Source organism: Sceloporus occidentalis, unplaced genomic scaffold, assembly GCF_023333645.1.
Source record: "Sceloporus occidentalis isolate IW3139 unplaced genomic scaffold, rSceOcc1.0.p SCAF_2, whole genome shotgun sequence".
In the NCBI taxonomy this organism is placed as follows: domain Eukaryota; kingdom Metazoa; phylum Chordata; class Lepidosauria; order Squamata; family Phrynosomatidae; genus Sceloporus; species Sceloporus occidentalis.
Genome location: NW_028316982.1, coordinates 146,319,166 through 146,333,121, shown reverse-complemented (window position 1 = coordinate 146,333,121; position 13,956 = coordinate 146,319,166). Strand labels below are relative to the sequence as shown.

Below are 13,956 nucleotides of genomic sequence, written 5' to 3'. Positions count from 1 at the left end.
AAAAAATAAGATTTTTTGAGACCAGATTAAGAGATAGTTTCCAGTGTTGAGTGGCCATTTGTTCTCATAGCGCCTTGGGGTTGGTATAAGTTGGAAATAACTAGAAGGCACACAACAACAAGAGAAAAATGTTAGAAGAAGCAATGGGAAAACATGGGACAGCTATAAACATTATCTGGGTCCCTTTAAAATTCTTTGTTTCAGACAGGGACATGTCATAATAAAAAAACCTGAGTTACTGTAAATATGTGGCGGTGGCTGTAGATTAATGACAGTCCTAGCCAGAAGAAAGGAAATTCCATCTGCTTCAGCATTATATGTCTCCCTGGAACTTTGTATCCTGCTTCAGAAGTTACTCACTGCTAAAGGGTGCAGTGTCACAGTTTGAGAACCACTTTAATACTTATTGTTCATTATTTCAAATTGTTTGCTTTCATCACCATGTCCTGTCCCCCCCCCCCCCAATTTTCTTGTTCTGAAACAGGAATGCTTTGAATCATTGCTGAGCATTCTTCATTGGAGCTGGACAACCTTAGTGCTGGGAGTAGAAGAACTTCGGGGATTGAAAGGATTCCAGTATACTGCTACACTTCTGGATTTGGAAAGGCTTCGATTTGTTGGCACTTGTTGCTTGAGATTACTGCGTGTCTACACATGTGAGATATATCCAGTGTCAGGTAACCCGCTTAGTTTTACCATATTTAAGAGCAAATGAAATGCAAATTTACATGAGAATTTATAGACTGTAAATACAGTAAATATGAAACTGGTCTGATGGTATGTAGCCATGTTTCCAATAGCAGTTTCTTGGAGATATCATAGTCTACCATGAATGATTTCAGATTGCCATATTTTGGCTTAATAAGTTTGGGTTGTCTCTTTATACTATCTTTTATTTTCTTTGCAATCAGAACAAACAGACCAAGAAGTCTTCAATTAACTATAATTTCCCATTTTGTCCAACTGGAAAATTGTGGCTGTCGACTTCAGAATAATCCGTGATATTAAGTGAAGGGCATCCAAAAGGCTTGTTTGTATCTTAGTTATTAAGCAGGGTTCAAGATATGATTGTTTGGATAGAGGCTATGTCTTTCCTATGTGAACCCAAACTAAATTACCTGACTGGAATATTGGTAGTGATTTTATTGATATTATTCTGTTTCTTTCTAGCTACTACAAAAGCTGTTGTTGAAGAAACTAGCAAGCTGGCTGATTGTATTGGGAAGACTAGAACACTGCTAAGAAAAATTTTATCTGAAGGAGTTGATCATTGTATGATAAAGCTGGATAATGACCCCCAAGGATATCTTACTCAGCCACTGAGTCTTCTAGAAGCTGTTCTTCAAGAGTGTCATAACACATTCACAGCTTGTTTTCATTCTTTCTATCCAACACCAGCTCTGCAGTGGGCTTGCCTTTGTGACTTACTAAATTGTTTGGATCAGGTACTAACAAGTCTCTTTATAGTCAAAAGTAAGATTGTAAAATCTCCACATTAATCTTTTGAACACTGTTCCAAATATGACTAGCATACTATCACATAAAGATTTGTGAAAGATGGTGAAAAAATACCAAGAAATAAGTAGTTATGTTACCTTCTTTTCTTTTTCTTTTTTTAAAAGTTGTTCCAGTAGGTCATCTTTACAAACATTTTTATTTTTCATTTTTTAAAGGATATCCAAGAAGCAAATTTTAAGACTTCAAGTAGCAGGCTTCTTGCAGCTGTAATGTCAGCCCTCTGCCACACATCTGTGAAACTTACCTCTATCTTTCCCATTGCTTATGATGGAGAAGTCTTACTGCGTTCTATGGTAAAACAAGTTAGCACTGAAAATGACTCTGCATTGGCCCATCGCTTCCCTTTACTGGTAGCACATATGGAAAAACTTAGTCAGGTGAGTATTCAACTGGAGAAACACTTCTAAACTATAAGCCATGGATGTGTAGCTGCTAGGGATTGTGGGGGCTGCATTGGCCCAACACTGGACACTCCTCATTTTTTATTCCTTGCACTCCCCTCCAAATTTAGAGGATCCAGACTTCTTTTGCCTAGAAATCGCAATTCCCAAAACCTCCAGATAACATTATGTGGAATGAGACTCACATTTTCAGGACCGATCCAGTTGTCTGTTTTATACTGAATCTGTGTAGAAACTATGCTTTGTTTCAGTTGCTTTGTACATAGTAACACAAGAACATGGTTATTAATAAGACTGTCCTTATATGACTATGAATTTACAACTGGTAGTTGAATACTAGATATCCAAAACACTGTTCCATTCTTGTACAGCAATTGGTATGTAAGCTTAATATCATTCATGGACTATTGAACTGCTGAAAAAATAGAAAGCATCTATTACATGCTTGAGAGGAAAGCATTGATTCATAGCTTAAGCATCAGCTTAATTGGCTGTGAAGTGATGTTTCAGTTATACAAAGCAAATAGAAAGTTCTATGCTCAGTGTTCATCCTTCTAATAACACTGCATTATGGCATATTTTTACATCATAAAAAACAGAATTAAAGACTTGGAAACAGCCTCAGTATATTCTGATATGTGAATTTTCAGACTGTATTAAAAATTTAAGAGGCCACATTGTGTAGATGTGGGTGAATTCATGCGTGTATGGTCATCTTGTATAGAATGCAGTATCAAGCAAAAAAAAAATTTAATGTGTAAAACAATTACCGTGTGCCAAATACATGAATCAAAGTTTGTATCTCCTAAAGCACGGGTGATAAAAGCATTTACTCAGATTTATATCATCTGCCTTAAATTATAAGTTGTTATATACCTTCAAGTGGTTTCTGATTTACAGTGACCCTAAGGTTACGCCATCATAGTGTTTTCTTGGCAAGATTTGTTCAGAGTGGGTTTGCACTTGCCTTCTTCTGAGGCTGAGAGAATGTGATTTATCTAAGGTCGTTCATGGGTGAACAGGGATTTGAACCCTGCTCTCAGAGCCAGTATAGGTTAGTGGTTTGGACATTGGACTATGACTCTGGAGATGAGGATTCTCTCCTTGGCCATGGAAACCCACTGAGTGATCTTGGGCAAGTCACTCTAGCAGCCCCAGAAAACCTGTGATAGGTTCACCTTGGAGTCACCATAAGTCGGAAACAACTTGAAGGCACAAAACTTTCAAGAGTCCTCATTCAACACTCAAGCCACTACACTATGCTAACTTTCTTTAAATGTTCAGCAGTTCCATTTCAATTATTGAATGGTTTTAAGCGTTTGTGTGCATCTGTGCGCGTCTACCATACCTGTATTATGTTATTTTACATGGTTTGCTCACTTTTCATCTGTCATTTTTTTCTATAGAGTGAAGAAAATATCTCAGGGATGACAAGCTTTCGTGAAGTGCTTGAAAAGATGCTGGTTATTGTTGTGTTGCCAGTCAGAAATAGCCTCAGACGTGAAAATGAGCTGTTCTCTGCACACCTTGTTTCTAACACTTGCGGACTACTTGCAAGTATTGTGAGTGAACTCACAGCTTCTGCACTGGGATCAGAGGTAGTTGTTATCATTTATTATGTAGCACCATTACTTTATGTAATAGAAGAACAAAACAGTTTCTGCCCCTAGGCTTACAATCTAATTAAGACAACACAAAGGGAAAAGGGTATGGCAGTGTGGGATGGGATTAATTCATTAGCAGAATTGCAATGCCACAATAAGATAGTTAATATTTTCATGTTAAATATAGATATTTGAATCAATTTTTATTCCTTTATAGCATAGAGAGATTCAGGCTTATGATGCATCTTGCCTGGCTATTTTTTCTTCCAGGATATTGAAGAGTTTCTAGTTTCACAGGTAGCTTTTGTAGGGACAGTTAACTGAACAGTCTAGAAATAAAAGAAATAGTTTATTAAGAAAAGAAACATTATTGTCCAATTTGTTTCATGTTAATTTGTATAAGAAGTAACTCAAAGTAATCTCAAGTTTCATGTGTGTCTATTAATTCTTTTGCAATTTCTGCTTTGTTTCTTTCCAGGCTGAAGGACTTAACTCTCTTCATTCTGTCAAGTCAAGCCCAAACCGATTCACAAAAACAAGCCAAGGCAGAAGCTGGAACACTGGGAATGGGTCCCCTGATGCCATTTGTTTCTCTGTAGATAAACCTGGGGTCATTGTTGTAGGATTCTCTGTCTACGGTGGAGGTGGAATCCATGAATATGAACTGGAAGTTCTAGTTGATGATGTATGTACTGTGCATGAAAGTAGTAAATCACTTCATAATTGTTCATCAAAAGCCCACACAATTACTGTAAATGCAGCACTTTCTTCACTCTTAACATTTGTTGCTGTTGTTTAAAATATCCACACAAAACTGTTTGAATTGCATGTGGATTTGTATGCTTCCTGTTACTTTGTTTATTTCTTTTGGTAATCTAGCCAGCTGCTGTAGTCTTTCACCTTTAGAAGCCTAGGCTTCACCTGACATAACAATGTTAGCAGTTCCTTGGGAGGAGGGAAAGTGCTAGAAATCCTTAGCATAATTATGTAACTTATCCTGATCTACAATTTAAAGGGTATTTTGAAGGAGCCATGATAAACCATTTTAATTGCGTTTGTAGTACAGTCATTCTTGTTTCTCTTCCCTCATTTTGATATTTCTCCTTATAAAAAAGAAGGGAATAGAAATTTTACTCACCTTAACCTTTTAGTTATAGACCAGAAATACAATATAGTACTTCCTCAAAGCACAGTGGGCCCTTGGTATCCACGGGGGGATCCGTTCTTTTATTATTTTTCTTATTCGTGGTTTGTTTATTAATTTTGTCATATTGTTATGTATTTTTAACCATGTTTTATCGTTTAATTTTATACTTGGGAGGGAGGGTTGGGCCGGGGTCTTGTGGGGCTTGTTGTTTTTATTGTTCTATATTGTATAAACTCTGCTGTTGCCCTCCTCGATCCTCAAAGAGGAAGAGGCGGGATATAAATAAATATTTTATTATTATTATTATTATTTATTATTCTGGCTCCCCCACGGATATCAAAACCTGTGGATGCTCAAGTCCCATTGTCTTCAATGGTGTTGTGGCCGCACCATGATTGAAAACAGTGGGACTTCACCATCCCATCCCCCCTGAATCCCACCTTGTCCCTCTCACCATGGCATGGGCTGCCTCTTATTCCTCTTCTTTCTTCCCTCCTCCTCCTCCCCTCCTCCTCCTCTTACTTGCCCCACCACCACTGCGCTTCCTCCTCTTCTAATTCCTTCGCCCTCCTTCTCCTCCTCTCATTTGCCCCGCCACCACTGCACTTCCTCCTCTTCCTCTTCCACTTCCTTCATCTTCTCCTCCTTCTCCTCTCACTTGCCCCACTGCCACTGTGGTTCCTCCTTTTCCTTCCTCCTTCTCCTCTTTCCCCTGCCACCGCTGCTCCTCACCTTCTTTACTCCTCCCCCTCCTCTTCCCCACTGCCTCCTTCTTTCTTCTCCTCTTATCCCTCCGTCACCGCCACCACCCCTCTTCCTCCTCTTCCTCTGCCCCCTCCCCCCCCCCCCCCGGCTTGTTATCCACAGATAATGGGGCCCTCTGTACTACTCTGACAGGGCAATTATGTTTCTACTGCTGTGAATTTGAGATACAAAGCAGAAGAACGTGTTTTATTTTATAGTTGAATTTCCTAGCTTTTGAAAATTGCATGTGCCAAGATGATCAGGTGTTCTGTATTGAAATCATAAGTGTATGGGACAGCAAGAAAGAAAAATGAGGACTTCTGAGGAAGAAGGAATCCTTCAGACAGTGGAGGGGCAAAATATGTATTACATAGTTATAGCAGAATATGTTTTACATTATTACATTGCTTGACCCATTTTTTTATTTTTTATTTAGAGTGATCATACAGGAGATTCAACTCACTCACATAGATGGACATCTCTAGAATTAGTTAAAGGAACCTATACTACAGATGACTCCCCAAGTGATATTGCTGAAATTAAACTTGACAAAGTTGTTCCCCTGAAGGTAAATACTGTAAAATAAAGTTTTTTGAATGTAAAAAAATCACCATATTACATTCTCATTTAGAATAGTAGATTCAACTCCATCCATGTCTCAAATCTAATGTGTTCATTTTTAAAAGGGCTTTACTGTTTTTATTGCGAAATATTTTAATGATTAAGACATAATAGTAGAAAATCCTACTGATAAAAATCAATTTTGAAAGGCCTCTCCATTGTGTTTCATGCAAGTACAGAAAAACAGGTTTGATAGAAAATTATTGTGGACCAGACCACACTGAATCAATACAGGAATCAGGAATCCAGTTTTTAGAAAAAATAAAATTTTGAAAATGTGTATGTTGCCCTTTAAATTTTCTAATTTGAAGGAAAATGTGAAATATGCAGTCCGCTTGAGGAACTATGGAAGTCGCACAGCGAACGGAGATGGGGGAATGACGACTGTCCAGTGTCCAGATGGTGTAACATTTACTTTCAGTACATGCAGCTTGAGCAGCAATGGCACAAATCAAACACGTGGGCAGATTCCACAGATTCTTTATTATAGGTATGAACTTAATAACTAATTACATGGTTCCCCCCCCCCCTCATATTTTGTGCGAAGTCGTACACAGGAAAGATAATATTATTCTCAGGTAGAAATGTTATAAAACTGTTCTTTTGCAAATTTTTCAAAATGAACTATGAATGACATATGGCACACAGTTTTGAAAATTTTGAAAAGAAATTATAATAATAATAATAATACGTTTTATTTATAGACCGCTATTCCGCAATGATCATAGCGGTGTACAATAAAAATTGAATACAATACAAATACAATGTGACAATTAAAGCAGGGAGAAGTCTCATCCTTCAGACAGTCCCTGATGTTGCTGGGTCTGCCTGATCACTCCCTCTGAGGCCAAGATGACAGTTGAGGAGGAAGGGGCCTCTTCCTTCAGGCAGTCCCTGATGTTGCTGGGTCTGCCTGATCGCTCCCTCTGAGGCCAAGATGACAGTTGAGGAGGGAGGGGCCTCTTCCTTCAGACAGTCCCTGATGTTGCTGGGTCTGCCTGATGGCTCCCTCTGAGGCCGAGATGACAGTTGAGGAGGGAGGGGCCTCTTCCTTCAGGCAGTCCCTGATGTTGCTGGTCTGCCTGATGGCTCCCTCTGAGGCCGAGATGACAGTTGAGGAGGGAGGGGCCTCTTCCTTCAGGCAGTCCAAGATGTTGCTGGGTCTGCCTGATGGCTCCCTCTGAGGCCGAGATGACAGTTGAGGAGGGAGGGGCCTCTTCCTTCAGGCAGTCCCTGATGTTGCTGGTCTGCCTGATGGCTCCCTCTGAGGCCGAGATGACAGTTGAGGAGGGAGGGGCCTCTTCCTTCAGACAGTCCCTGATGTTGCTGGGTCTGCCTGATGGCTCCCTCTGAGGCCGAGATGACAGTTGAGGAGGGAGGGGCCTCTTCCTTCAGGCAGTCCCTGATGTTGCTGGTCTGCCTGATGGCTCCCTCTGAGGCCGAGATGACAGTTGAGGAGGGAGGGGCCTTTTCCTTCATGATTATTTATTATAAATTATGCTAGTGGTAGCGGTTAAAGCAGCATTGAGCAACTGTCTGGGGGCAATTTTTTTCATCTGCATGCTGCTCTCTGTCTCTCTCTCTCTCTCTCTTTCTTTCTTTCTTTCTTTTTGAGACTTGGGGTTTTTTGGATTGCTGGACAAGTGAAGCCAACGACTTTGCATGCGGTTTCAAGCAGAATGAGACCATTTTCCTGTGAAAACAGCCAAAAAATTGCTCAAAATCATCTGAGAAATGTTTGGGAGTCTCCAGAGGGGCTTGGGGATGTAAAAGTGGAACTCAGAGCCCATAGGCAGTTCATGGGCCACTCTTCTCCCATACCAAGTTGCTGTGGAATTTGGGCGATCCACAGTCAAGTTCCCATAGAGTCATAGCACTCCCTTGGGTAACTTTGAACCTATCGGTACATCTCAGGCTGCGCAGCCTCACATGGTAGTTGGGAGGATAAAGTGTAGAGAAGGAGGGCTGTGAACACCATGTTAAACTCATGAGAAGAAAGGCAAGATCTAATTGTAACTAATAAATGGGCACATTAGTATACAAAGAAGAACCTTGCTGCATTGTCTGAAGTCTAGGGTTAGCATATTTTACTTAAGACTCATACAAACTTATATGGCTTCGTTTATCCATTTTCCAGAAGTGAGTATGATGGCGATCTACAGTCACAGCTCTTAAGTAAAGCCAATGAAGAAGATAAAAATTGTAGCAGAGCACTTTCTGTCGTGAGTGCAGTGGTACGAGCCGCCAAAGACCTTTTACACAGGGCTCTTGCTGTAGATGGTAAGAATATGTTACAATAAGGCCTGCTTTCCACTTATTATAGTTCAGTTGGTTTTAGTGAGGTTTTGTAGTGAGACAGTTAACTCTTCTGCTCCTAAGAGGTGTGTGTGTGCCTACAAGTTGCCTGTTAACATATTGGTGACCCCATCAATTCCATGGAGTTTTCTTAGGCAAAGAGTATTCATAAGTAGTTTTGCCAGTTCCTGCCTCTCCAAGTACTAACCCTTAGCTGACCCTGCTTAGCTTCCAAGTTGAGAAAGATCTGGTGCCTTTAGGGTACAGTGGGGCCTCCGCATACGCGGACTTTTTTAAAGCGGCTTTGAGCATACGCGCTCAAGCCGCTGGGCGCGTGTGGGGCGGAAGGGGTGGCGCATCCCATTCAGTTGAATGGGTGTGCACGCCCGTTGCGCCCCGCGCACCTCCGCGCCGCTGTGCACGAGCCCCATTGTTTACAATGGGGCTCGAGCATAGGCGGAAATCGCCATACGCGGCGGGATCCAGAACGGATCCCCCGCGTATGGCGAGGTTCCACTGTATTTATACCCTCTGTATTGTTAGGTACACTGTATAAATTTATACTAGACATAGAGAAAGGGGATGAAGAGAAAGGTTAAATCCAAATAAATTATATTAAGCAGTGGTTTTGATAAGTGAGAAATTTTGCCATCCAGTTTGATACCTCCCTTCAGCACCTGTGTACACTAGGTCAGTGAGGATAATGAGATATTTCCATCATGTTTGCATTGTAATGATTGCACCAGTCTTATTACTTTCTGTCCATATGGGAGGAGCGAGACAAGAGTGCTCTTGTTCCAAACTTGTTCTTACCTGTAGGTAAAGGGAGAGGAGTAGCATCTGAAAAAGCCCTTTTTCTGACAAAGCAAATGATAAAGTGTTATGTAATGATTTAAAATACTTTACTGTTTTAAATAAAGACATGGAAATATGGTAAAACTGAAACATGACAGTTAAAATCTATAGGGCATAGTTCAGGTTTAGTTTACTATGAAAGGATCAACGGTGTGGAAGGCAGCCATCCCGCATGGCCACAGCATTTCTTCTGGCATGACTAGAATTGACAACTCACTTCGAGTTTAACTGTTTCAGTGAATGTTGGAAAAGTGATGAATTTGGGTTTTTGCAGAAGAATATGTCAGATTTATGATGATCTTTCTGGGTTTTTTTGTTTTTTTAGTTGATGACATTCCAGAACTTCTCAGCTCTTCCAGTCTGTTCTCTATGCTCCTTCCTCTTATCATAGCTTATATCGGGCCTGTGGCTGCAGCTATTCCTAAGGTATGATGTTTGAAAATTCTCTAGGTTTTATTTTACAACCATAAGACAAATTCTGAGAGCAATAGGGACATACTTTCTTTTTTCTCCTTATTATTGTTGTTTATTTATATAGCGCCATCAATGTACATGGTGCTTTACAAGTAAAACGACCAAGAACAGTATGTCCTATCAAAGGCACAAAATCTAAAATATATACGTGTATGTATAAATACACACACACACATACACACACAGAGGGAAGGAAGGAATTATAAAAATATGGAACAAATTATCCAGATAAAATAACAAAATATAGTATAATATACAGCAAACTGACAAATACATATAATCAAAATATACAAGATTATAAAACAATATTGAAATAAAATCCTAAAATCTGAAAACAAGCAAATTTTTAATTGGGATTTTGGAAGGAAAGGAGTAATTGCAAATCAGGGAAGAAATTTTAAGAGTATGGAGCAGCACGTGAAAAAGGATGAAGCTAAGCCAAGGAAGAGGAAACCTTTTCTTGGGCGAGAAGCCTAGAGTTTCTGGTATGCAGATCTTGGGCATGCTGGTAGAAAGAGCTAAAGGGTTGAAAGATAAGGGAGATCAATTATGCAGGGCTTTGAACATTTAAAACAAGAAACTTGTACTAAATTCTGGAAGGAATGGGCAACCTGTGAAGAGATATCAAAAGTGGGGTAACATGATCAAAATGATGGACCAACAAGATCCATAATCAAACATGACATAATGGAAGGCCAGTCAAAAGACAATTGCAGTGTTCAAGGTGTGAAATGATCAAGCCATGAACTAAGCCTTAGCAAAGGAAGCAGAAAGGAAAGGTCTGATTTTGGCAATGTTATAAAGAAAAACATTGACATTACATGTATGTTGTAAAGAAGATTTTGGAGGAAAAATAAGTTGCTGTGTCTTTGCCATGTTAAGTTTCAGGCAACAATGAAACATCTATGCTGACCTAGCTGAAAGACATGCTGTAATACAGTGTTCAATGTCAGAAAAGAGTTCTGCAGTAGATAAATACATTTGGGTATCATCAGCTTAAAGATGATGTTGAAATCCATATGAACTGATAACGTTAACCAAATATTGTGTATTACGAGAAAATAGACCAGCAAATTAAGCCACCTTCCAGGCGGCTTGGCAGCATGGCATTTAGATCCCACACACTCCCAAGTTGACTGGAAACCGCCTGGCCGTTTACACGGGGGTGGGTTCATGATGCTCCTGCACTGCAGTGTTTACACACTGCACACCGCTAGAGCATCATGAAGCCGACTTCTGGCTGTTGTGCGGGCACAAAGCCAGCTTTTTGCTGCCCGAAATAGGATCATTACAGGTGTTACCTATGCAACAAAATTTAAGATAGTGTAGTCTTTTTCAGATAAGCTCTTAGTATCTGAAAGCAAAAAAGGAAAGCATTAAAGTTTTGGAACATGCTATTTATGTATATCGCCTCAATTTTCTTTTTCATGCTTCTATATAATGGATCCTTTTCCATCTGGATTACACCCTTTACATCCCACAGAGTCAGTTCTTCTTTGAACTCTGTGCTGTGAAAATCACAGATTATCTCCTTCAGGCCAAGCCAAAGGGCCTATATAACTGAGATTTTTAAAATCATATTATTTATTAAGATGCTTGTATTTTTATGTCAAACGTTAAAGCTCACTTAATCTGATATGAGTGTGTTGAAACGAAGCACATTAAAGGGGACTAGAAATGCAGATTTGGGTTTTTTTCAACTACCTGCATGTATCCTTTGCCATATTATAGGTTGCTGTTGAAGTTTTTGGCTTAGTTCAGCAGTTGCTTCCATCTGTAGCAATTTTGAATCAGAAGTATGCCCCTCCTGCCTTCAACCCCAATCAATCCACAGATAGTACCACAGGAAACCAACCTGAACAAGGGCTCTCTGCTTGTACTACCTCGAACCATTATGCTGTTATTGAAAGTGAACACCCCTACAAGCCAGCATGTGTTATACAGTACAAGGTAAGCTATGCATTCATGTTTGTCATCCATTTTGTTGGGTTTGATTGATTGTAAAGCAGACCATTAAAATTATTTTGTAATTATTAGATAACATGTAAAGGGCAGAAAATAAAGCATATGAATATTTAAGCAAAACAAACACGTCCAATAGTAATGTCAGAACCAGTGAACACAAAGTCCTTGTGCAGTCAGTGACTCTTGTATGATGAACCAGAACAAAACTTTAGTGAAGTCACAATGTTAGAAATTCACATTCAGTGTTTAAGGTGGAGCTGCCCCCCCAAAAGCACAAACAGTATATTTTAAAAAAAAGATCCACAACTCCACCCTCTCCCTTTGGTGTGAACGATAGCTCCCCTACTACTATTCCCATGAGCAATTCCCCTCACAAACCCCCCTTTCTATCCAGCCCAAGTGCTACCAAGCTATCCCACACCACTCCCACATTCCAAGCCGCTTGCAAGACTATCTGCCAGACACTCAGCTTCTCAAGGCTACATATCTAAGATAGCCAGCCACCTGCAACCCCATCCCCCAAGCACTATAAGCCAACGTATCCTACACATTATAAACCAACTAAGCCTAACCCAATATCCCTATAAATCTCTAACACACAATCCTAACTACTGACAGAACCAGAAGGTTAAGCCTGGTTCTGACAATTAATTACTTTGAGCTATAAAAAAGAAATATTTATAGTGTCTAAGGAATTGCATTTTTATATTATTTATATTATTTAATATTTATATTATTAGTATATATACTAATATAGAACTTACTAGTATTTGGTTATCATGTTAAATGTTATGGTGCGTTTGCAAAGCCTTTTTGTCACCTTTAAATATTCAATTCAATCTGATCTAAAGAACTCTCAGAATAAATTGGATCACACAGCAATCCAAACTTCTTCATCAAAATTACTTATTCAAAGGAATATTGGCACCACTTTTTGACACACTTTTAACTGTCATGGCTCAATGCTATGGAGTTCTGATATTTGTAGTTTTGTGAGAAATTTAGCCTTATCTGTGAGAGAACTCTGATGCCTCAACCAACTACAGTTTCCAGATTTCTATAGCATTGAACCAGGGCAGTTAAAATGGTGTCAAACTGGAATATTTCTGCAGTGTGGATGCAGCTGTACTTAAATAATTCATTCAAATGTTTTTGTTATTAATAACCCCACACTCCAAATTGTCAGACATTCAGAAACAGCAAAACTAATAAAGGAGCAAAGAAGCAAAATGGATTTGAACCAGACTTGCAAAACTTGGAACTAGGCAGGGGCCAAAATTAAAATCACAAAACTTCTTCGGGCCATAGACAGGTTTAATTAATTAATATCATGAATTATTATTAATTACTAATTATTTATTAATAAATGATAATTTATATATTATTAATGTTAATTCCATCCTCTCCTACCACCACCCTGCTTTTTCTTGGGAGAAGGCCAAGCAGTGGAGGAGTTTTGAGCAGGGTAACTAGATGTCATGACCTGAATGGAGGAAAAGAAACCAAAAATGTAGGACATTACAAAATAAAAGCTAAAAACAATATCATAAATTCACAGTATCTATAAATATAAAAGAACAAAAAAACACCTCTTGATGGTTGCCATGTCATTGTGCTCTCATCCTCTAGCAGCCCCCTCCTTATAGGTGAGTCAGCTGGAAAAGCACATCTCACTCCAGAAGATAAATATGCTTGAGCAGTTTGCACTCTATGTCCTTCTATAATAATAGCTACAAAACTGAATAACGGTAATAACATATGGGCCACTTAAGTCCAAAACACACTGCAGAAATAATCCAGTTTGAGACCACTTTAACTGTCCTGGTTCAATGCTAAAGAATCCTGGGAACTGTAGTTTTGTGAGACATTTAGCCTTCTTGGTCAAAGAGCTCTGGTGCCACAACAAACTACAGTTTCCATATTCCCTAGCACTGAGCCAGGGCAGTTAAAGTGATCTCAGACTGGATTATTTCTGCAGTGTGTTCTGGACCTCACTTAAAAAAATAATCTAGATTTAAATGCTGCTTTAAAAATTCTTTCAATCTCCCAGCTATGAGATGGTTAGGGGGAAATGAGAAAGTGTTGGGGGAGGGATTGCCAATTTATTAGGTGATGCATTCCAGGGTATGTACAGTTTGTAGCCAAGTAAGTGACCCTGGGCACGTCACATACTCTTAGCCTCAGAGGATGATAATGGCAACCCCCCTTTGAAGAAACTTGAGGTTGCCTTAGGGTCACCATAAGTTGGAAAGGACAAAAAGTCTGCAGTTGTTTCATAGCTGATACATGGGAATAGGAGCTAGCGTGATGTAGTGGTTTGAGTGTTGGGCTA

General features: G+C 39.5%; 1 protein-coding gene across 2 annotated transcripts in view; it reads left to right on the top strand.

Moving 5' to 3' along the window:
* Positions 1–13,956, top strand: part of MYCBP2 (MYC binding protein 2) — a 178,281-nt gene that overhangs the window by 71,264 nt on the left and 93,061 nt on the right. For both annotated transcript variants that reach the window (XM_089511145.1, XM_089511144.1), the window contains 10 exons: positions 485–677; positions 1,171–1,445; positions 1,674–1,895; positions 3,326–3,517; positions 4,002–4,208; positions 5,851–5,982; positions 6,347–6,525; positions 8,173–8,315; positions 9,511–9,611; positions 11,391–11,609. In XM_089511145.1, the coding sequence (XP_089367271.1) occupies positions 485–677; positions 1,171–1,445; positions 1,674–1,895; positions 3,326–3,517; positions 4,002–4,208; positions 5,851–5,982; positions 6,347–6,525; positions 8,173–8,315; positions 9,511–9,611; positions 11,391–11,609 (1,863 nt within the window). The remainder of the gene's footprint in view (positions 1–484; positions 678–1,170; positions 1,446–1,673; positions 1,896–3,325; positions 3,518–4,001; positions 4,209–5,850; positions 5,983–6,346; positions 6,526–8,172; positions 8,316–9,510; positions 9,612–11,390; positions 11,610–13,956) is intronic.